Source organism: Excalfactoria chinensis, chromosome Z (assembly GCF_039878825.1).
Source record: "Excalfactoria chinensis isolate bCotChi1 chromosome Z, bCotChi1.hap2, whole genome shotgun sequence".
Taxonomy (NCBI): domain Eukaryota; kingdom Metazoa; phylum Chordata; class Aves; order Galliformes; family Phasianidae; genus Excalfactoria; species Excalfactoria chinensis.
In genome coordinates this window covers 3,348,806-3,374,386 of record NC_092857.1, presented here as the reverse complement: position 1 = coordinate 3,374,386, position 25,581 = coordinate 3,348,806, and the positions used below count along the sequence as shown (strand labels likewise).

At 35.6% G+C, this 25,581-nt stretch overlaps 1 protein-coding gene across 5 annotated transcripts in view; it reads right to left on the bottom strand.

The window, feature by feature from the left end:
- Positions 1-25,581, bottom strand: part of RIT2 (Ras like without CAAX 2) — a 163,107-nt gene that overhangs the window by 112,481 nt on the left and 25,045 nt on the right. For all 5 annotated transcript variants that reach the window (XM_072359616.1, XM_072359621.1, XM_072359619.1 and 2 more), the window contains one exon: positions 3,444-3,500. In XM_072359616.1, the coding sequence (XP_072215717.1) occupies positions 3,444-3,500 (57 nt within the window). The remainder of the gene's footprint in view (positions 1-3,443; positions 3,501-25,581) is intronic.

The following is a 25,581-nucleotide window of genomic DNA, read 5'->3' as shown; positions in this document are numbered from 1 at the left end:
AGAATGTGAGACACAAGAAGCCTGGCTGCTAGTGAAGACCAAGACAAAGATCTTTTTGAGTACCTCCACTTTCTCCATGTCTGTTGTAGCTAGTTTTCCATTCTCATTTATCAGCAGGTGGACAGTCTTTTTGGCCTGTCTCTTCTGATCAAAGAGTCTGTAGAATTCCATCTTGTTATTTTTCACATCCTTTGCCAAATTAAATTCTGTCTATGCCTTGGCTCTCCTTATTCCTTCTCTGTATGTCTGGATTACAACCATGCATTCTTCCTAGGTAACACAGCCTTGCTTCCATTTCCTGTACATGTACTTCTTACCTCCCTGTTTAAACAGGAGATCCTTGCCCAGTAATTCCAGTTTCCTTCCTCCTCTCCTTTGTTTTCTATGCTAGGGGACAGAGGGCTCTTGCGCTCTCAGAAAGGTGTCCTTATAGCACTGCCAGCTCTACTCCACAATTCAACTCCTTTGTCTTTAAGGACAGTTTCTCAGAGGATCTCATCCAGTAATTCTTTCAAGAGCACAAAGATCACTGTCCTGAAATTCAGAGTTCTGACAGGTTTTTGCCAGGCACATCTTCCTCAAGATCACAGACCCTACAAGGATGTGTTCACTACAGTTCAAGGTGACTCCAATCTTAACCTCTTTAATTAGAGGCTCTGTATTGGTGTGCACTAGATCCAGAAATACTCTCTGGATGGTTTGTCTAATATATGGATCAGGATTTTATCCTCAACACACTCCAGGTGTCTTTGGAATTACTTGTAGTTAATTTCAACTTGTGTTAATTTGAAATTTTAAAATGGACAGTGTTTATAGTGATTTAGTAGTCCCTTGTGGCCAATGAATTCTACCCTATAAAACTGAAAGCAATAGACTTCTCAGATTTCAAACACAGTGACACAAAAAGAAACCGTTATCCCTTCTAATTCCCAAAGACAGATAAAACTGGGTGCAGGTGGAATACATTATTTTCAAAATACAGTGAAATCACAAGTCAGTACATTCAAAAAAGTTCAGGAGGTAACATGAGTTCCATAATAGCACAGAAATTGCTGAGGAATAAAAATGGCCTAAAATGTATGATATAGAAGAAAGCCAATGTGTTTATTTCCAGAGAGATCATTAGTTGCAGATATGGCTAAATCTTATGCTGTATTTCCTGCTTTGTTGTTTTTTTGGAATTAACATTCATTTCATACCTAGTCTATATATCTTTTTTCCTGATCATCTGTTACTGGGTTACTGGGAGAAACTGAACTCTGGCTGGACAGTTCACCATTCTGCCTGAATATTTCCTGGTACTTGAAACATCTCCTTGAAACCTCTTATTCTCATTGAAACCTCCAAGGAATCATTTCCCTACAGGCAACTTTCTTTATCAGCACAGCCTTAGCCCTTGATATGATCATTTTGGTTTATTCTTCTTTCAGAAAACCCAGAAATTTATCTGTAATTGTAGAATTATAGTAAACTGATGGAAAGCTTACCAACAAAATAGAGTAAGCTGTGTTTTGTGGCTTGAGACCAGAGTCTCAATACTAGTATTATTGTAATATAATATATAATACAAACATATATAACATATAATATAAACATTATTTTTTTCGGGGGTGGCATACAGAGATTACTAAATACCTTTATTTGTTATTACAGGTAAGAACAAATAATTCCACCTATTTGGGGGTTTCTTTGTATTTATGTACAGTTTTGAGGGGCTATATGATAAACTTACCCAACAAGAAATATATATACTTACTCTAAGAATGCACTCTGTTGTTTATCATGTGTTTTAGACCATGAATAAAAACCGAATCTTTCTCAGGATGTCCTAATTATTTTCTCTGACAAAAAAGGCTGAACAGATAAATCTCAAAAGTCATACACCCAGGTCTACAACTGGCAAGCTTCTTGAGTTTATATTCAGTATTTTGCTTTTTTGTTCTCTAAATTGTATTCTCTTTGCCTATTTAGATTGTTGGTTTTACAGAGAAGAAACTGTACCCTATTCAAGGAGACATTCATCTTGAATAGGTCCTTTAGGTATTCCTGCAGCATGTACTTAGAATGCATCGTAAGTTTTCCTTCTCTTTATGATTATCTATTATTCATACTTTGATACTGTCTAGAGACCAATAAGTAAAGATTATTCCAAGATGCAATATATAGAGAAATAAAGATGGCAGGTGTATCATTAAAGTTGGGTGTCTGTGCATAACTTAATGGGTTCAGTAAATACTACTCTTTTCCAGTTAGATATTATTATTATTTTTCTCTCTCTCTGCTTTCTGAGTTCATAGATCTAGTTTTATTTATTTATTTATTTAGAATATTTTAATGATTACTAATAAATTTAGTAGTGGAGACCTTATACATTTTATCCTTAACTGAAATAGTTTATGAGAAGTTTAGGAGGAGGTATTATTCAAGGAATGTGGAATATTAAAGGAATAATAGATTAAAAGATATTATATCATTAGCTGCTTCATATAGCCATGTAATAATTTTATTAAGGTTATACCTAAGTTTATTTTTTTTTTTAAATCTCAAAGATAACAGAAAAAAACAACACACACAAAAAAACAACACACACATACGCACACACACACACACAAAAAAAAAAAAAAAAGAAAAAAAAAGAAAAACAAAAACAAAACCACAACGTTTTAGTTTAAGGTGTTGGGTTTTTCTTTAGAACTGATTTCTGTAAGTACTAATGGTTTTCCTGTCTCTCACATATCAGGACCAGATTCTGCCACCTTCCCCTATTTTTACTACAACTGTTATGAACTCACTGATGTTGAAAAAATTATTACAGTCAATTGAAATTTATTCCAGATTTTATTTCATTCAATTGTTCCATTGTAATTTAGCCATCAGGTAATTGTCAACAGCTAAAGATGATGACTTTCAGTATGTTGCAGATACATGTGAATATTTATCATTACCTGAAGTTATAATGTCAGTAAAGCCAATAGAGTTAGTAGAATATGGGATCTCAGATAATGACTCTAGTATATCAAATTCAATTGGCATTCTGTATTCCTAAATGATGTCAATTAATAGTCTATAACTGGAGAATGGCACTAAAATAATAGAAAAAACAACAAATTTTAAAACACACTTCAGACTGGATTTTTGACCTTATTTAGATATTATACATGGAAAGATTATTTTCTGTTTTGTCAGATTTTTTTTTTTTTTTATTGTCAATATTTTTGTGAGTGTGTTCTGCAATTCTAATATATCTAGTTATAGAGCATGAAATCACATAAATATTTCAGGAAGAGAAGATTCTGGTATGACTTCAACATTATGTGGTTGTCACTAAAAAAATAACTTTAAACTAAAGTTTACAAATGTTGTTTCTCTATAGGTACTATTTAGGATTAGCTTCTCAAGTAGGTGGAGAGATAGAAAGGTTGAAGAGATAAATCTTTACTTACCAATAGTTGGATCATGATAGTCAGGGAACCGATGACTTATGAACTGCATTGTCATTGCTGGGGACAAGAAAGAGTTATCAGAAAGAGATTGACATTATCAATATCAAATGACATCTGGGAAAACAATAAGTGATTCACTTATTCAAGTATCAGTTTAGAAAGTAAATCAAAAGTTTGTCTCATGTCTACATAGACAAAATGCATTTCTATTATTAACTAGGCACTGATACATATGAATTAAAAAATAAAAATAAAAAAGATTATTTCACTGAATTTCTTCTTTTTAAGAGTGTATTAAAATTTTACATCTTTTTAAAAATCTGATGAACATTATTAACTCAATTTTGTCCATAGAGGAAAGTCGCTATGATGATCACTATTTTTGCAATACATTTCTAGTTCTGTCATGGTTCAGGTACACCAGGTGCTATAGACAGCATTTAAAACAATCAGTTACAATTGTAAATTAGCTTTACAGAGGAATAAATAAGTAAATCGTTTTTCATTTTTTATTTGTTTGTTTGTTTGTGTATTTGTTTTAATATATGAAGCTACTGAATTGTTTTTATGATGACTATGGAACACTGATCACTCTGATGACAACAAGTCAGTCACCATTATGGCTGCCAAACCAATGCATAAATACATAAATAAAGAAACAAAATGGGATAGTTTGATCTGAATTTAAAAAATAAATTATTTCATTTATTTTCCTAACAAATTAAAATTTCCAGTAAAAAGACCCTAAAATTCCCATAAATTTTAATTAAATGTTGGAAATTAAGCGTTACAGTTAAAGAATCTGATACAGAGAGTTGGAAGTTGGAATAGCAGTTGGAAGGGGTCTCTGGCAAATATCAAGTCCAATACCCCTTCTGAAGCAGGTTCCTGAAAGTAGGTCACTGAAGAAAACACCCAGGCAGCTTTTTAGTGTCTTCCCAGAAAAGTCCATCATCTCTGTGGGCACCTCGTTACAGCACTCTGTCACTCTAAATAGTCCTTGTGTTTATCTGGAATGTCATATGTTCCATTTTGTGCACATTGATACTTGTCCTGTCAGTGGGCAAGACCAAAAGGCCCACTCCCACTCATTTGACTCTCATCCTTTAGATATTTATAAACATTGTTAAGATTCCCTCTCAGGCTTTCCTTCTCCAGGCTGAAAATTTAATCTCTCTCAATTGTTCCATACACAGTAGATGTTCCAGGCCTCTGATGATTTTTATGTCCCTCTACTGGACTCTCTTTAGAAGTTCCCTGTCTTTCTGGAACTGGGGAGCCGAGAAATCAACACACTACACCAGATATGGCCTCACCATGGCAGAATATAAGGGAAGTATCACCTTCCTCAACCTACTGACCACAATCTTATTCATGTACCCCAGTGTGAAATTGGCTTTCCTGCTCACAGGGGCACACTGTTGGTTCATGCACAATCTATTGTCCACTAGGAGAACAAACAGGTCCTTCTCTGTGGAGCTCCTTCTCAGCTGACCAACCCCTGAACTGTACTGATACAAGCAGTTATTTGTCCCCAGGTGCAGGACACTGCACTTGTTCTAATTGAACTTTATAAAGTTCTTCTTGACCCAACTCTCCAGCCTGTTCAGATCTTGCTGAATGTTGACTTCTGTTCTGTTAAAAATTTATCTCATTTTTTTTATCTGCAAAAATTTTCTAATGAAATCTGACTTTCATATGGAATAAGAAAAAATATGTTTCAAACTCCATAGCCAACCACTGAGAAACAGACAACAGAAAAACAACCAATGTTTTGTTCCAGGACTTCAAAATATGTGTATATTTTGTTTATTCTGTATATAAATACACTCATTTTTAAAACAGCATTAGGTTTGTTTAATGTTTATTGTAGTTATAAATAATCATGGGGAAAAGGAGACAGTTTTACAAAATGTTACTGACAAGAAGTATTAACATTTATTATCATGTTAAAAGATTTTTGCATCTATAATGTAGACTAATATAAATGTAAAAAAAATAGCATTATAAATTCATAATGATTCAGAGAGTACAGCTGTGTATAAAAAAAAAATCATTCAGTTTATACATTATAAGGAAATAAATCTACATGCAGTGACACATATATTTATTTGTCAGATAAGTCTTTTCTAAGTACTACATGTGTTCAGACTCTTGAATTTCCAGAACATTAGTTTTTTTAATCATGACATATTTTAGTCATCTATCTGATAATTGTTAGTGGTTTCTGAGGACTAAATTCATACCTAATGTGATCTGCTTAGTTTATTTCAAAATGCAGGAGCACTATCAAAAATGCTGTTCATGCGGGTTTCATATACACACTTTGTGTCTTCTGATGTCCTACATCAAGATAAAATAAAATTTGTTTCACTACCTGCTGCCTTTTCCTTACTAAGTTTATTTTTTTAAAGCAATCTACTGTTTATCTGATCTCAGTCTGCTTCTTCTTTGAGATATGCCTGCATCCCAAAATCTCTTGTTAACAAATGAAAACGGGATTCTCAGAGGACACCCAGAACTCAGAATAAACATTTTTCCTCTCTCCTGAGGCAGACCTAAATCAATACATCCATTACATACTCATCAAATCCATAGGATCTAAGAGGATTAAAATCAATTCTGAAATAAGCAAAAAGTTAACCACTGGGACTTGTAAAATTTCTCCCTCAGAAGTCTGTTCATTGACATCATTAAACCTTGTGCAGCAACCTAGGTTGTACACAGTGCTTTGCTGGCAGAACTGAAAATAAATTTATGACACAATTTGTTATAAATGTCTTATGTCAGCTGGAAAATGAGATGCTGAGTATAAGCTCTCTTTTCCATGCACCTTCCTCCCAAAATACTGCAAAAGCAACCCTTCGTCAAGAGGTTTGTTTGTTTGTCAGTTTGTTTGTTTTCCCTCCCAGATATCCTCCTATTCAGCAGGGTACATAACCTCTTCAATTTCTTGAGTGTTTTATCACTTTCTACATGGGGATTGATACCCTCTCCAGACAGAAGGAGTTCAGGTCTTTGATCTTTTCCATGATTAAGTTACAATTGCTACCAGTCTTCTTCTTTATGTTCTTTAATATATATATTTATGTATATATATAAAGTAAAAAATAAAAATCTAGGTATTGATTTCTAACAACTAACCTTTTGTTCCATGAGGGTGGTGGACAAGGAAGTCTTAGAGCATCAAGTCTGGTGTTGAGGCTTACTGTATGTTGCACAATCTTGTCTACTAGTCATGAGGATATTAGTTCTGAATGTTGATCATATGTTGTTAGAATGTTTCTCCAGAGTTAAAAAGTGGGTCTAGGTCAGCACAGGAAAGAAACCATGGAACTAAACTGGAGACTGTAGAATTAAACTGGCTTATAGCCAAATCTGCCTGAGCTGTTTGTATCCATTAACCTTTGTCCTGTCACCAGGCTTTTAACACAGATGTTTTATAAAAAGTCTCTTGCTCTTCAGGGGAAGCTTCCATATAGAAAACATTGCTTTGTAATCAAGGACAATTTAAATTAGCATATGTTTACTATACACTTGCAAAGAGAGGAAGAGAGAATGTTGTAGCTTCATACAGAATTTATGTATTCAGAATCAACCCATTTTCATTCCTTGCTGCTTTGAACAGAATGTGCTGCACTTCTGAGGTGTTGCACTGTGTCTTATTTTTCTACCCTTTCCAGAGACATATGATGAAATAACACTAGTTTGCATGAGGACTACGGAAGCCTGATCTAGTGAGCAGCAACCCTGCCTACAGCAGGGAAACTGATCCTTCCAGCACAAGTCAGTCTATGATTCTGTGGTATGATTCTATGAAATAGCAGAAATCATTATCATATGACAGAGTTCCAGGCCACAAAGAATTGTATAAATTTGATACACAGTATTCTCCTTTGGTTTTCAAATGTATTTATTTTATTTGTGGATGTTTAATTTAGATCATAGTACAATTTAGAATAAATGTCAGTTGCAGTCACTCAAATGAAAACAGAATAATTTGGATTAATGAAATATTGTTACCTACAAGTGCTTAACAAATGTGAAAAATAATAATAATAAAAAAAAATAACAAACAACTAAAACATCAAAAATGAGAGAGGTAGTTTAATGCTAGTGAAGAGAAAATCATTCAAACTAGAAGTATTTTATGATGATATGTAGCTAACGTAAATATATGGATGCCATAACATGTACTATGTGGAAGGGTATTTGAATAACCTGACTTCTCAGAATCATTAGGACAACCCATTTTCCACTGGTGAGACATAAGTTGTGTTGGATGTGAACACATAATATCCACAGTGATTAAACATTACATCTATCAGAAGGTAGATGAGTGGTAATTGTGTTTATCTATTTGAGTCAAAAAGATAAATGAAAAAAGAGAGATGTCTAATGCAGGCTGCTACAGACATTAGTGAAATTTGTGTACTGGAAAAGTAAGTAGATAATGATTATCTTCTCAAACTACAAAGGGAAGAAAGGATTAAATTGTCAATTAAATACCCACTGATAAAATACTTTTAAACACTGAGTATAGCTAAATACGATTGTCTTATTATATGGCAAAAGACAAAGTATATTGCAGGATTTAAAATAATGGGTACATCTAATTATAATTTTATTTATAATTTATTCTAATATGTTCAGAGATATTAACTTCAAGACGGAGATGCGTTTTACCTCAAAATGCTGGAGAATGTGAGATTTCTCAAGAAGTTTCAATATAATTTATTCTTCCCTCAAAAACTGCTGTAGACTGGATTCACCAAGAGCACACAGGTTTATTGGTAACTTTGTTCTGACCCATTATAACAATTTCTACTCTGTTATATTTCATAAGAAATAGGATTTGAGATTTACTGCATGCTTTGACAAAAGAATGCTGCAAAGACTCTGAGCTGCAATTATTAATTTTTTAGGTATTATAATGTATTATTTATTGAGTGTTCACTGTGAAATGAGGGCAGAATAAATAGTGTTTCTCTGTGTCAGATTCATTCTGGCGTACAAGAAAGGTAGAGAAGGCTGTCCTACAACATTCTACTTCACATAAAGGTTAAGTGATGTAGCAATACTTTTTCCATAGTTGCTAAAGTGATAGGTTCTACTTATAAAACCAGAGTCCAAACCACATATTAAGTAGCGAAATATCAGACTCTTAAATACCAAAAGCTCTTTGAGTTAAATATGAGTGTTTCTATTAAAACAAACAAAAGCAACAACAAATATAAACTATCATCATAGTATCATAGTATCATAGTATTGTGCAAGTTGGAAGGGATCTTAGAGATCATCGAGTCCAACTCCCGGGATTCAAGACCTCTGTGTAGCAGAGTGGCACTTCTACCCCTTGCGCCACAGGGGGGATTCGAACCCGGGCCTCCAGTGTTGCAAGCGGCAATTCTACCACTGCGCCACCGGGGCAAACAAACTACACTTTAAATTAAGAAAATCTTATTTCCCAGAACAGCTAGAAAAGAAACAGGATTCTTTATTTTGTCCACTGTAATGCTAAAGATAGAAATTTCTATTTTGAATGGGTCTAAGTTAAAGACTGAGTTGCAGAATGCACCGCACAAGAAAGCATTTTCTCCTGAAAAAAACATTATGAGGGCTGTTCTGAAAGTAATGTCTTTTATTTTATTATGTATGTTAGCCCATGATGTCAGAGGCAGATGTTGATAATATGGCAGTAGAGCTAAATGGCAGCAGAGATACAATCTGACAAAATGGTGTTGTGGTCTTTCTCCTTTCAGAGAATGACATGCAACAAGCATGTACATGTGAAGCACAGGTGTGTTACTGAATTCTTCCATGAGGAAAAAATGGCACCCACTAACATTCACTGAAGCTTGCTGAACATTTATGGTGACCATCCAGTGAATGTGAGCACAGTGATATGGTGGGTAGTGCATTTCAGAAGTGGTGATGGTGAAAGATTTGCTGGTGCAAATTTTTATAAGTGCAGCATGCAGGCTCTTGTTCACTGTCAGCAAAAACATATAGCTAATTCTGATGTTGAAAAATATTGGTTTGCAGCTTAGAATGTGTTCTATTAAATAGATCTATTATGCTCTTTGTATTTGTTGTAGTTAACATTGAAAATACTAGGAGGCAACCTGTGTAATTCCATCCTCCACAAAGCTTGCCTGTTTCTCCTAGAAGTCTGTCTTCAAGCTACAGCTTGAAGCTCTGACTCTCACTTTCTTGCATCATGCTTTGCCTCTGGGAATCCATATTTTCTTACCAGAACAGTTATCGTCTTTCTCTCCTTTCAGAGAATCATAGATATTTCCTCGCTGTCTTCTTAGTAAAAGCATAATAAACAAACATAGTGGGAAAATATTAAAATATTGTCTCAAGAGAAAATAAAAAATAAATAAATAATCCTTGATCTTTTATAATGATGGATTTGGAAGAGGTAATCTTGCAGTTTGTACTGCAGAAGACTAAATTAGGATCAGACTTTAATGAAAATGTGTGGAAACAGAATTGATGGTGACAAAGGATAACAGGAAACACCTTCTTTTGGAGAATAGTTAAATATTAATAGTTTCTTTTCTTCTGCATCAAGAGGAAACAAGTTAGCTAATTTTTATGTTGTGGCTCTACCTACCAGCATGGTTAAGTGAAATAATTAGGCCATCTACGAGATAAGTAGAATCTCCTTTTTTCCTCATAAAGAGAGGAAAGGAAAATAATAATAATAATAATAAATAATAATGCTAATAAAAGTTATGCTGCTCCTGGACCTAGATAAAATGAATCTAATTGCTAATTTCAGAGTATATGTCAAAATATTCTTGTCATTTTAATTCAAAATGTGTGGTGGAAGAACAAATGGGAAAAGAAATGTGTTTACGGGTTACCTAGATTTACCTGTATCCATGACAGGGCAGCCGCCCCATAGGGCCTCCCCCCTAAATAAATAAAATTACTTGGTTCCAGGAGCAAAATAAAATGCACTACATTGTGAAATTCATGGTAAAAATAAATAAATAAATAAATAAATAAATAGATAAATAAATAAATCTGTTCAGGTTTTAGAGAACAGGGAAACATCTGAGACTTGCATTTATTCCTAGTGTAATAGACATCACTATAATGTGACACAAATTAACAATAATGACAAGGTAGATTGCTACCATTTGTATACTATTTCCTGCATAGTATCTCCCTGACTCCCAACAGAGAGTCTCTTGTAAAAATACTGAGCATTCCCTAGCATGCTTAGCTCACAAAGTTTGACAAGCTGCATGAAGAATCAGAAATTACTTCTAGAAAGTGCTGCTATTAGTGCATTTTCCCACTCCTTCTTTCATCAGTAAGAGAACTTAATGTCTTATAGTGTACTTAGCTGGAAAATCCTATGGTAACTTAAACCTGCTTTTAGAGAGCCATACAAAATTTAATGACATAAAAAGGTTTTAAAGTAGTCTCTAATGTAATGTGGCTTTTAAAGCATAATACATTGAATAAAGCTAGATTAACTTGATTTTCTGACATTATTTCAGAGAATGGTAGAGAAAATTCTGAACTCTTACAAATAGACACATCGTGAATAAAGTCAACGGATAGACCTCCTAATTTTATAAAGTACAACAAACAATAAAAATCTATAGACTAGTTATACAAATGTGCCCTGGCTTCCAGTTACCCATCTTGAATAATACTAACTCACTGTGAAAAAGGCTTTCAAGAAGACATAAAGCTAACTCATTCCATGGAAAGAATCATTTCAGCAATGGCGTCTCTTTCTCTCCCCTTTTTTAACTGCTGATATGTTTCCATTTAATAATAACTTGAGATGCTGTGTCTACTTCCTGCTGTTTCCGGTAGAGGTAAATTGACATTGCTGCAGGTTTCCTAACATAAATTAGTGGTTAGCTCCTTTGATATCTTCTTTGTGAAGTGATGCTCCATATGTCAAGCAGTGATGAATTGGCAGTGACAGCAGTTTTCTATTCTGAGTGGGAGAACCATTGCTATTCTGTAATATGGTACAGATTTTTCTGTACTTGAAACGCGTGCACTGGAAAATTGATGAGACATCACAGGGAGAGATAAAACTCTAACTAGTCACAGTAGTCATATTGCAGGTTAAAACACAGTTCACATTAAGATTCTATTTTCTTACTCATCCAGAGGTTTCTAAAATTATTAGTTACTCATCCAGATTCTCGGAAACTTTTAGAACAGAGCTCCCTCCAACTAAATAAGGTCTAGGTGTGTATCTCTCCTTTCTGATCTGAACAATTTATATTTTATTTTCTTTCAAAAAATCAAATATGTTTTTAAAGGTGTCATTATTTAAAATAATGGAATAATTAAATAATGTTCCTTAGATATAGAGGTTGGTGGCCCAGCCTATGGCAGGGAGGTTGGAATGTCATGATCCTTGAGTCCCTTCCAACCCAAGCCACTCTATTCTAGGATTCTAGGATTCTTAGTGAACTTTCAGTGAAAGGAAGTTGTCTCCTACAAAGAAAACTTATTTCAGAAGAGGAAATTAAAACAAGTAATGATAAATTTACTGATTTTGTTTGATGGTATAAAAATTACTGAAAATACTATACCAATTTATTTCTTTTGCTATTAACTATACCCATTTACACATTCACTATAAATTTTATGACGTATAGTAAACTTTCCAATCTTTTCATGATCTTTTCACATTTTCTATTTAATCTGGTAGTTAATAATGTTGTCTTTTCCTTTGTGTATAAAACATAGGAAAAGTGAAAGATATTTTTTTCTCATAAATTCATTGAATTCACTCTTTTAAAGTCAGGTACATTTTTCTCCATTGTGAGCAATGGTGTTGAAATGAGCTATTTAAGCTACTAATGACTGTCTCCAAAAAAATCCTAGAATGTTAGCAAAAATCTGAATTAATCGCAGTCATTTGATTATTCCCAGAAGTCTGTTCTCAACAATTCATTTCCAACTTATATTTTTAAATTCATATTTATCTCAATGGAGATAAATATTGCACGATAGACATTAGCGGAGTTAAACATCATTCTTCACTAAAGATACGACTTTGAATTGAACATGTTTTTCCTGTTAGATATCAGCATTTTTTCTCTCTCAGCTAGGTATTCAACAAGGCATATTATTTACAACAGGTCAGACAGGGTAGGTAAAAATCACAAAGATAACAATATTGAAAAGAAATTGTTGAAAAAAATACTCAAGTATTAAAAAATAAATAAATAAATAAATAATAATAAAAAAAAAGGTTCAGGTTTTGTGCCTTGATTTTATTTGGCTACCAGCCTTTCAAATGTTGCCTTTCAAGTCTCTCTGTGAGTCATCAATCTGAAGACTGATGGTGTATGTTTCAAAGATGATTTCTGGTACTTCTTTGAGGCACATCAGGGGTCTTAAGCATTCAGCTGTTAGGATATGATCTCTGCAAATATTAGACAGACTTAAAAAGTCATTCTGCATGGAAGGAAATCTGATAACGAAGCCACTAGAAGCTTCAAGTATTCAAGGTAACTGGAAACAATAGAACTTATTGATCTTGTAGATGTACTTTGTAAACAAAACAAAGTCATGACTAAGGAAATAAAGTTATCTCTGAGAATATTATTGGCTCTAGACTTTTCCCTTACATTTCCTTTACAAAAGAATTAATAACCTCTGAAAAACTACTGAAGTGATCTTATGAATCTAGGGGCAGTTTTTTACTCTGCTAAGAGCTCTTTATTGTTTGAGTGTCAGGAACATATACATATATATACGTGCAAAAACAGCCAACCAACCAATCAAACAAAGAATCAGCAATACGGAAAGAGAACACTGAGATTTACAAGGCTGCTACATACAGTCTGGCTATGAGTGATTTTAATTGCTCAATTTACATCAGGTTAGTAAAATCATCGCATTTTTAAGAACTGACTCAATTAATCACTTCATCATGAAATTACCCAGAAGAAATCAGGTGCATGAGATCTACCCTCTTAGAAAACAAATACGAATTACTAGTACTGTGGAGATGAGAAGACTAAAATGAATCAGGATGATAAAATAAAATAGCTACATATCTCCTCCTCTTTTTCTCCCTTTCTATACAAACCTGACAGGGAGTTTACATCTCCAAAAGTGCATTTGTATCGTCTGACACGTGCATATGACATTATGATTATATATTGTCAATGGAGATAGCTGCAAGACATCATTGGGTGTGAAAGGCAGCACTTCAGGCATTAAAAGAAGTGATTTATTGTAACACTAGTGTGAGAGGTCAGAAAGCTGAAAAATACATACAGAAGTTCTTGAGGGCTGCCTGTATTTTTGCAAAGGAAATAAACATTAGTTTATTCAAGTTTGTACCTTCAATTCAAATAAGAGGTGTTAGAGCTATAAATACCAGCAACATGGAAAAGGTTTACAATGTTTTTTGTTTGTTTGTTTTGTTTTGTTTTGTTTTTTTTCCAACAGCTGGACAGACATGGCTTATGACCCAGAGATGACCTTGGGAACACGTAGGATTCCTAGAAAGGACTAGTTCCATGTTTTTAATAGTTCTGAGATAAACTTGCTTTCATATATTTTGCAGTGTGTTTTCTGCCATGATGCTCCTGTCAGTTATTCTGGTGAAGACCTATCTGTATCAGCGTTTTATGCTGTTATATAATATCACCTTAGCTTGATGGGTACACATGGTGACTCAACATAAAAAACAGTAGCAGTTAACAACAGCAACAACAAAAAAGTAACTAGAGAGAGCTAAAAAAGGGCAGATCAGGTGATCTACAAAAGCTTCTATTCCCTCTCTGAACTCAAAGTTCTCTGGGGTAGGTATTTCTTCTCTTCACAGGTAGCTAGAACTGAAGTTTAACTCTTTAATTCCTAGTGCACTAAATGATGTTATGATGTGGAATACTGATTACCAAAAAAATCATAAAACTATGACAAAAGAGCTGTATTCATCTGCTCCAACACAAAACTTGAGTTAATATTGTCCCAGTCCCTGCAGTAATTATTACACTGCTTTTTTCTTAAATTGTATAGTGTCATTACAGCTCAGTTCTCAACAGATAGGTATTTGGAACTGACTAAGAAACAACAGAAGAGCTTAATCAAAACCCTGAAGTATTTATGAGTACCTAAAACACAAAGCAACACACAGATTTTCATTATAACAAATGAAAGTGTTTCATTATGTATGTTGATGAGGAACTGAGAGGACATCCAGGGGCTGTTAGAGGAGAGGTTATTAAAGTACTCTGTATCACAATAGTGTGATGACACTGTGCTATGCTGATTCAGAGGTGAGTCAACAGAGTTACCATATAAGAGGAAAATCAGGTCTTTTTTGAAGGTGCTTGTGGTGATATATGTGTGACAGAATGACTCATCTGTCATCAGTATTTTAGTCAGCAAAGTCTTTGGTTCAATGGCAAGTATTTATAGATGGAAAATAAAAGAAGGAAATCAAAATCAAGTAAGCAGAAACAAAATTTGGACATTAAAACTGTTACATAAGACTTATGTGTGCAGTCATTACTACTGTAAACACCACTTTAATGCTAGTATCTGTTCATATCCTACCTACTGTACAATGTGTTTGATGTATTTCTAATCTACCTGACCAAGAAGAGGTATGAGTTTGGTAAGGCACTCATCATAATGCATCATGGTGAAAAATTTCTGACAATTTCCATGTGAAAGTTATATTCTCATGTATAACATTACCTACATTAGAGGTTTATCTTTAGTTTTAAACAACATAGATGATAGCATGTGGGATCTGTTCCTTTGATGGAACCTTCCATAAAGAGCTTAAAGGAAATAAACTGAGATTCAGTGAAATCAATTACAGCTTTCTCAGTGAAGAAATTTCACTTGACTTTTACTGTTACAATGCCCTATTTTTTTATATATATAATTTTTTTTCTTCTTATTGAGTAAGACTGATTTAATATCTTTCAGAACTATTATAATGGATAAAATGGTAACTCTATGAACTGAGCAGTAAATCTTTGCTGAACATCATTGTGGTCAGAACAATTATTTTATTTATTATTTTATTTATTATTTTATTTCTTATTTATTTTATAAATAAATGAATTCACTATGTATAATTTTGATCAGGTTCAAATATACTTTGACTCCTTAGAATTTTGATTATTTTCTAAACAGGAAAAAAAAAAAAAAAATTCTACTTAGAAGACATAAACCTACATTTTATTGTTTTTAGTACAAAAAATAAATCAACTACTGTCCTTTCACAGAAAGAAAAATTATAAACATCAGTGTAGAGCTCTCCTTTATTGAAAGTATTAATATTTTGAATGAATGTAAGAATATATCAAGTCCAAATACAATTACATCTTTTATTATGCTTTTAAGCTTTTTGAATTTGTCATCCATCTACATCTCTGATAACTTCAGAGGAGCTTTTCAGTAGCTCTAGACCAAAGTTCTGCTTGGTTTAGCACCTTATCTCCAGCTTTATGTAGACATGAGAGTTTAAGAAAGGCAGTAGGTACATAGTGATCTTTCCCAGTATAAAACTTTTCTACTATTATCATTCAGTAGATTAAGCTTAAATGCTTAATGTAACCATCACATCTAAACCATCATACCAAAATTCCACATCTGAGATGTATACCATTGTATACCATTGTATCCTGTGAAGATGGGATAGAAGTTGGTGTCTTCCTGCTTCCTCTTATCTGGTGATTTAAATTTAAAAGGCCTGGAAGATGGGAAGAAAGAATTTCTTGCTGAGATGCAAAATCCAGAAGCTGTCAGTCTAGAAAGAGATGACTTGAACTCTTTGGACTTGTTTGTACTGTTATTAGTCTTTAGTCAACTGAACAATGCAACCTCTGATGTCACATCACTAATGCTGTATGAACTACAAGCAATGCTGGAAACTTTTGTGGTAACAATCTCTCTCTTGATTTCTACAAAGACTCCTTGCTCTTATTTCCTATATCTATTCTATCATCTGTCTTCCCTTCCTTATCTTCCTTAGTGACTAGGACTTGTAATACAGTGGCTGGGCAAACATTTGACCCATTGTGTCTTAATGTTTATGTTGGTTATGCACATATTAAAGCATCTCTCCTCCCTCCAATAAATGGAGAGAATAATTTTATAATGAATTTTTGTTACTTCCTCTGGTCATGCTTGTTTTTGAATCTAAAATAAGAGCATACACAATAGTTGTAAGACAAATATGTTATTTGTGCATCTAAAGTTGAAATAACACTCTTATGAACTGGCAAATGTAGTCATAATCTGCAAAATTCAGCAATCCTTATTGATTTTTGTTTGCATCATCTCGAATTAGCAAAAATGTACACTGCTGAAAAATCACTGAAGTCAAAACAGGAAATACACTTCACAAAGACACTTTTATTTGGAGAACCTGAAACAAAATCTGTTTGTTTAGACATAAGGTCACAATTTACTACAATTTAATATATTTATGTATTAAAGTATTTTTATGCAAAGAACTTAAGCATTTAGTGAAGCCTTTAAATATTTAAATATATTCTCAACCTTATATGTGTTGGTAAATGGTTAATTTGATAGCAGAAATAAAGCTGTGTGGTTATTTTTTTCTTGTTATAGCTAGAACAAACTATATGAAATATATCCTGAAACAGAACACAATTTCTTAAAATCCCCAATCAGGACTAGAAGTTAAATCTTGGGAAGACCGATATCTGATATTCTCTAAATTGGTGTATTGTGTTCAGTGATCCCTCAGGGCATTATCCTGAAGAGCTAAACCCAGTATTCTACAAGGATAAGCCAAGCATATTTCCCACATACTGAGCTTCTTTTCAACAGTGTCAAAAAATTACCTGCACTGCTGCATTCCTCAGCTTCATTGTTTTGCTTTCTTGGCAGTTTAAGCTTTCAGCAAAACAATTTTATTATTATTATTTATTTATTTATTTATTTTTCCTGTAGCAGAGGTCACAAAAAAAGAAGGTCCGACTAACCAGAGATAAATAACCCAGGGAGTGGGATGAGGGAGAAAGCTTTATTATTATCTTAAAAACTGCTGGAGCACAGTTTATGGTGAAACCAAGTAACAAGTAGCAAACAACATGAAATGTTTATGCATATCTGTGAAACTTAGTTATTTTTCTCTGTCTTTTGGGCATCCACTAATTTACCGCTCTAATCAACAGACCTATTTTCTGCCTTCTTGGATACTACCACCTCCCTTATGGGCTGATATAAATCACAAATGGCTCTAGCCCCTGGCTTCACCAATATGAAACACTATATACAAAATGAGTTACTGCAAATAAGGCAAGGGCTAGTGCCATAAAGCTGTCACCTCTTCCTCCAGGATTTTCATTCCTAATAGACCTACACACTTTCTTGTTATCATCCATGGTCATATTTTAAAACACCGAAGCTGCTATTAGTTGAATACAAAATCATTTATGGACAGCAAGCAAAGGTTCTTAATGAACAGCAGGGTAGACTTAAGTTAGGAATTCTGAACTTGCTTCTGCCAAAGAGAGTCTGATTCTGCACTTTTAGTGATCTGGTTAAATTCCTGAAACCAGCTTTAGAAAATCTGACTAAAATGTTCACTAAGTAGTCTTAGTTCACTGGGATTCAGAACCAAAAACATTCCTAGACAAAACTAGGCATTTATCTTGGGGAGTGTACCTCTGTTGCCACTATATCTGCTTTTTTCATTATAATGTGAGTCAAATCTGGATGTTCAAGGAATTATTGGGTGAAATACCCAAAGAAACCCTCTTTAAGGACTAAGGAAAAGAATAAGACTGGAAGCTATTAAAGGTCATCTTTCTGAGAGCATCTCCATCCCCCAGTGTAAGGAATGAGGCTGAGGAGGTAGGAAACCAATGTGGCTGAGCAAGGGCCTCCTGGTCAAACTAAGGGATAAGAAGGAAGTGTACATGTAGTGGTATGGGAGGCCTGGGAAGTATACAGGGTAGGAGTTTGAAAACACAGATCTAGGATCAGGAAAGCCAAGGCGCAGTTTGAATTAAATTTGGCAAGGGATGAGAATAATAACAGAGTTTTTTTTAGGTACATTGATCAGAAGAGATAAAAAGGATAATATATCCCCTCTGATAAATAGGAAATATGAACTGGCCTCACCAGACATGGGGAGAACACTTAGGCACTCAAGTTCCTTGCCAGAACTTGCCTCGGTCTTTGTTGGCTCTCAGGATTACCACATCTCTCATGCTTCTGACTTTCTGCAAGGGGGTGGGGAAGCAAAATCCATCCCACTCTAAGAGAAAGCAATTCTGAGACATCCTCAAGTGACTAAATATGTACAAGTCTATGGGTCCAAACGGCATACATCTCAGTGTTCTGAGGGAACTGACTGATGTGGTTATCACTCACCATCATAACTGGAAAGCTGTGACTGTAAGATGAAGTTTCTTATAAATGTGGAAAGAGATACACCAGTCCCACTTTTAAGAAAGGAGGATAGACAGACCTAAGGATTTACAGGAAAGTGAAACCTCACATCTCAGTCTGGGAAGATCGTGGAATGGATCCACATGGGAATGATGCTAAGGCATATATGAGATAAGAAGGCCATCTGAGACAGCTAGCACAAATTCACTAAGGATAGATCTTGCCTGACCAATGTGTTGGCCTTCTATTATAGAGTGATGGCTTCAGTGGGCAAAGAAAGGATATCATCACCTGGAATTGTGCAAGGCCTTTGACATGTTCCCACACAACATTCTTAAGTTGGACAGATATGGATTTGAAGGGTGGATTTTTCAGTGGCTAAAGAATTGGCTGGATCACTCTATGTCCAGGTGGAAGCCAGTTATGAGTGGTGCCCCTAGGTAGCCCATCGTGGAACAGGTGGACTTCAATATCTTTATCAGTGACATAGATTGAGTGTGTTCTCAGCAAGATTGCTAATTATGCAAAGATGACACAATAGAAGGAAAGGATACCATCCAGAGCAACCAGAACACACGTGAAAACTGAACCCATATGAACATAATGAGATTCAAGAACACCAAGTTCAAAATGTTGCAGCTGGGTTAGAGCAATCCTAGATGTCTACAGTTTGGAAGAAGAGCTCCTTGAGAGTAGCCATGCTGAGAAGGACTTGGGGATTCTGGAGAATGAAAAGGACAATCCAGCAGTATGTGCTTGCATCCTGGAAGGACAGCTGTACCATGAGCAGTGTCAGTCCAAGATGTGGTGATTGTCACTCTCTACTCTGCACTCTGGAGGCGCCATTTGGAGAACCTCATCCAGGCTCAGGGAAGACATGGAGCATTTAGAATGGGTCCAGAGGAGGCCCACAAAGGTAATCAGGTGGTTGGAGAAAATCTTTCACAAAGAAAGGCATAGGGAGCTGGGCTTGTTTAACTCAGAGAAGAAAAGGTTCCAGGGATTACTTATTGCAGACTTCTGGTAGCTGAGCTTATAAACATAAGAACACTGCCTCCTAACACGGTCTGCTAGTGATGGGGCAAGGTGGACTGATTTTTAAACTTAAAGAGGGGACAATCAGATTAGATGGAAGGAAGAAATTCTCTACTCAGTGGGTGGCGAGGCATTGGAACAGGCTGCCCACAGTAGTTTTTAGATGCCTCATTTCTGGAGTAATTTAAGTCCCAGTTGGATGGGGCCCTTGACAATCTGACCTAGCGTGTTACAGACATGTCCACAGCAGAAGGTATGGCAGTGGATGATTTTTCAGGTTCCTCCCCTACAAGCCACTCTATGAATATTCCATAAGTATCCTATGGAAAACTGCATATTAGTAACTTAGACCAGAATACTATTCATCCTGAGTTTAACCTTTTTATATATTCAAGAAACATTGACTAAAATGAGCATTCCGTTTGTTATCTTGAGTTCTTCTTCAGCATTAATCATAAAGTTGAATTTGCAGTGGATGCTGCAAAATTCCAAAAATGATGAATTCCAAAATGATGACTAAGTAGCTAGTGGTGTCATTCAAAAATAAATCACAGGTAAAACCTGCCTAGTTCTGTACTGCATACATAAGTGTTTAGTGATACTTTAATTTTACATTTTAGGAACTTTGTAAAAGTAGTGTTGAAGAGAGCATTTTTTCCAAATATTAATACGCGCACATAAATTCATATAAATATATATATTTCTGTGTGTATATATACATGCAGTTCTACTTGTACAGAAAAATACATGTATGCATACTGAGAGTACCCTCAGTAAGTCTGCAGACAACACCAAGTTGGGAGGGAGTGTTGATCTGCCTGAGGGGAGAAGGGCACTACAGAGGAACTGGGATAGACTGGTTCGATGGGCCAAGGTTAATAGTGTGAGTTCCAATAGGACATGTCACATCCTGCATTTTGGTCACAACAACCCCAGGAAACCCTACAGGCTTGGGGAGGTGTGGCTAGAAAGCTCCCTGATGGAAAGGGAAGCCGACAGATAGTCGGCTGAATATGAGACAGCATTGTGCCCAGGTAGCCAAGAAGGTCAGTGGCATCCTGGCTTGTATCAGGAATGGTGTATTGAGCAGGACTAGGGAAGTCATCCTGCTCCTGTACTTGGCTTTGGTGAGGCCTCACCTCGAGTACTGTGTTCAGTTTTGGACACTTCAGTACAGAAAGGACATGGAGGTGCTGGAGCACATCCAGAGAAGGGAAACAAGGCTTGTGAAGGGCTTGGAAAATCAGCCCTATGAGGAGAGGCTGAGGAATCTGGGGCTGTTTAGTCTGGGGAAAAGGAGGATGAGGGGAGACCTTATTGCTCTCTTCCAGTATCTGAAAGATGCTTACAGTGAGAGTGGGACAAGTCTCTTCTCACTGATGACAGGTGACAGGATGAGGGAAAATGGCCTGAAGTTGCACCGGGGTAAGTTTAGGTTGGATATCAGGAAAAACTTCTTTACAGAAGTGTTGTAAAACACTGGAATAGGGTCCCCAGGGAGGTGGTTGAGTCACCATCTCTCAGTGTGTTTTAAAACCTTTTGGATGTGGTGCTCAGGGGCATAATTTAGTGGAGGGTTGTTAGAGTTAGGGTAACATGGTTAAGTTGTGGTTGGGCTTTATGATCTTAAAGGACATTTCCAACCTGAGTGATTCCAGGACTCTGATTCTATGATTCTTCTTCATAGAAAAGCAGTCCAGCCTGGCCTAGCTCATGCTCACATCACTCAACAACAACCAAAACTTTAGTGTCCAGTTAACACTGTCTAATGAATCAGAGCACCTTATGACAGGTCTTCTTTGACATGGAAACTTCATGGTGGACTTAACATATTTAGCGAGCTCTTGTCCAATCTTTTAATTCCTTAGATTTTCAACACTGCTTTTTTTTTTTCTTCATTGTGTATTAATGCTCACAGGTGCGCCTAACTATGGTCACATAAACAGAGAAGTATGCCTATATACTCCAGAAGTGCAGTCTACGTCTGTATTGACACAATGCCCCATATGAATCACTAGCTATCATAATTGTTACATGGAGTCCACTGTTGTGCAACGAAAAAAAATCTTTCTTCAAGTTAAGTGCTACTACAGAAATCTGTGTTATTTGCCCTAAGGAAATAAAAATGAATTACATTGAAATAGGCATCATAAAACATCACAGACATACTTGTCTTTGGGATTCTGTAGAATGTATGTGAATTGTATACTAAAAATAGTCAGGCTAAGTCTTACACTGTTCACTTGGAAAACAAACAGCAGAAGAAAGACATAGAGCTCTTGGAGAGGGTCCAGAGGAAGGCCATTAATATGATCAGAGGGCTGGATAACCTCTCCTATGGAGAATGGTTAGGGAACTGGGCTTGTTTAGCTTGGAGAAGAGATGGTTCTGGGGAGACCTCGCTGTGGCCTTTTAATATTTGAAGGAAGCATATAAACAGGAGGGGGAATGACTTTTTATGAGGGTGGATAGTGATAGTACAAGGGAGAATGGTATTAAACAGAGACAGGTGGTTTAGGTTAGGAAGAAGTTTTTCAATCAGAGGGTGGTGTCACACTGGAACTGGTTGCCCCATCCCTGGAGGCATTCAAGACCAGGCTGGATGTGGCTCTGAGCAGACTGGTCAGGTGGTTGGCTGCTCTGCACATACACAGAAGTGGGGTTGAAACCAGATGATCACTGTGGTCCTTTTCAACCTAGGCCATTCTATGATTCTATGACTATCATTCTGTGATGATGACTAATACTTCAAAGATTTCTATTATTCACTGAATCTTTTAACAAATTTAAATTTGGAAGTACTAACTAGCCATTACACAGTAAATCAGATATCCAAAATGGTATTATTCTCATTTCCATTGTTGCAGCGAAAGTGAATCTATTTTGTGGTTCTTTTCTTACCTCCTGTTACCAAATGATTTCACTTTATTCAACGTAACATATGAATTAAATAACGAGGTCTAATTTCAAAAGAATATGAGGAATCATTAGATGAGATAGCACTTATCCACTTGAAGATTTACAGAAGGTAAATATGTAATTCCCTGTGATTGCTTTTCCTTCTTCAGTTCATTTACCCTCACTTCAATTCCAGTGATGCCACTGGACTCAGAAAATGCTATTTCTGTATTACTTTACAATGATTTTATTTTAACCTAATCTTTTTTGTTTGTTTGTTTGCTTGTTTGCTTTGATTGTTGACTACTTGATCAGACATTAAGCCTGGAATTTTAGTCCAGGTTTAGTAGGTAATACCTTCTAGGGCACATAGATCTCTTTAAACACAATTTAGCTGTTCAATACCATCCAATAGCTTAATATTTCAATGGACAAAAGTGGACTGTTGTTTGTTGAGAATTCAAGAAATACATGAAGGATATCCTAAGGATGTAAGGGAGAATGAACAGAGTGTATGCAGAGAAAGCATGTGTATGATTGTGTTTGCATAAGTATCAGTAACATCTTTCTAATGTGCTCCATTAACACTATCACAAGGGGTACATTTTTATCTGCTTGTTACCTTCATGTCTGCATACAAATGTTTATGTTCTCTTGATACACATTCTTCCTCTACATTTATCAATACTTTTTTTTTTTTTTTTTTTTTCTTTTTTCTTTTTTTCCCCAGGTAACAATTAACTCCTAATTTGAAAGATGACTCTGACTGGTTTCAACAAAGAATAAAAAATATTTGTACAAGTAAGATATAGGTTGAGACTAAGATGACACAGAAGACATACACAGTAAGAAATAAAGTGCATTTTGCATGGAAACAATAGAGAAATATTTTTTTAATATCTACAACATTACATCAGGCACAAAAGGAAATGAGTATGCCTTGCTTTATATGTCAGAGTTCTTGCACGTATGACCAGAAGCTCATCATGGTATGTTCCAGTCTCAATTTTATAAGAACATCAGTGATAAATAAATGACAAGATGCATGACAACATGGCAAGCTTTTTGATGAATATCCTCAATATTTAAAATAGCAATACAAGCTGACATATGCCAATGCTGATTCATTTTACCCTATATTATTACTGTGTCAAGATGTAGTACATCAGTCAATGGAGGAAAGATATATAAGATCACTTTGCAGGTGATCAGATTGATCTGATTGATTGGCATATGCGGAATTGTTGACCACGTTATGTCTGATGGGTAAGCATTTGTCTGATTGTCAGTTCTACTTTCCAGGAAATCAATGTGATTAAATCACAGAGCAATCTGAATTACAGTGAACACTGAGGAAAAAGGAAAGGAAAGGAAAGGAAAGGGAAGGGAAGGGAAGGGAAGGGAAGGGAAGGGAAGGGAAGGGAAGGGAAGGGAAGGGAAGGGAAGGGAAGGGAAGGGAAGGGAAGGGAAGGGAAGGGAAGGGAAGGGAAGGGAAGGGAAGGGAAGGGAAGGGAAGGGAAGGGAAGGGAAGGGAAGGGAAGGGAAGGGAAGGGAAGGGAAGGGAAGGGAAGGGAAGGGAAGGGAAGGGAAGGGAAGGGAAGGGAAGGGAAGGGAAGGGAAAGGGAAGGGAAGGGAAGGGAAAGGGAAAGGAAAGGAAAAAACCATGTCAGGTAAGAATTTTTGTCACGTATCCAGAGAGTTGCAAGGAGAACATTAATAATAATTCCACAGTCCAACAAACAATATGATACCTGCTTCACAAATATCATCCTTGTGTTTGTGAAAGATTACAAGTAAGAAGGTTTTTGGCTGTTATGTTTGTCAGGCAGGCATTAAGGCCCTGCAGTATGTCCAGGGGATGGTAACAAAACTGATGAGGTGTCTGGTGGAGAAGACTTATGAGGAAGAGTGGCTGAGGGAACTGGGACTTTTTTGTTTGGAGAAGATGAGGCTCAGAGGAGACTATATAACTCTCTACAACTACCTGAAAGTAGGTTGTGGTGAGGTGGGGGGTCAGCATTTTCTGTGGTAGGAGACATAATACTGGTAGAATTAGAGGGAATGGCCTCAAATTGCACCAGCGGAGATTCAGATTCGGTGTAATGAAAAAAATTATTAAGAAGTGCTGAGGTGCTGGAACAGGTTGCCCAGGGAGGTGATTGAATCACCATACCTGGAGGCATTCAAGAAATATTAAGATGTTGTACTGAGGGACATGGTTTAGTGGGAAAATACTGGTGGTAGGTGAATGGTTAGACTGAATGATCTTGAAGTCATTTCAAATCATAGCATCTCTGTCATTCTGTGTACTTTGGAAATGATACAGCTCTGATTTCTTCCCTTCCTCTCCATAAAGAATGGATGTACTTTTCCCTTCTGAGTGAAGAAAATTAATTCCTTCCCTGTTTGGAGTGGAATTACATTTTCTATAAGTTAAGCCATATTAAACATTCTTCTCAACTGCATATCCCCATGTAGCTATAGTTTGTTCTTCATAAAGAATATCTCATAAAGAGATAAACGGTGTGAGATATTCATGGATGTAAGGAACAGCAATTATTTTGAAAAAGTATTATTCCTGTCTGATTTTTTTAGGATTTGATCTTGTTATTAAAATTGAGTGACCATTTTCCTTACAAGGAAAGCTATGTAACACAAAACTCAAGCCTTCAACCCTGATAAGCTACAAAAGCTGAGAATAATTGCACAGATGTATATAGACAAAACTTCAAAATGTAAGTGAGATGAATTATTTCACTTCAGAGTACACAACGTAAAACACCTTTTAAACATCTTAAGATCAGATTTTGAA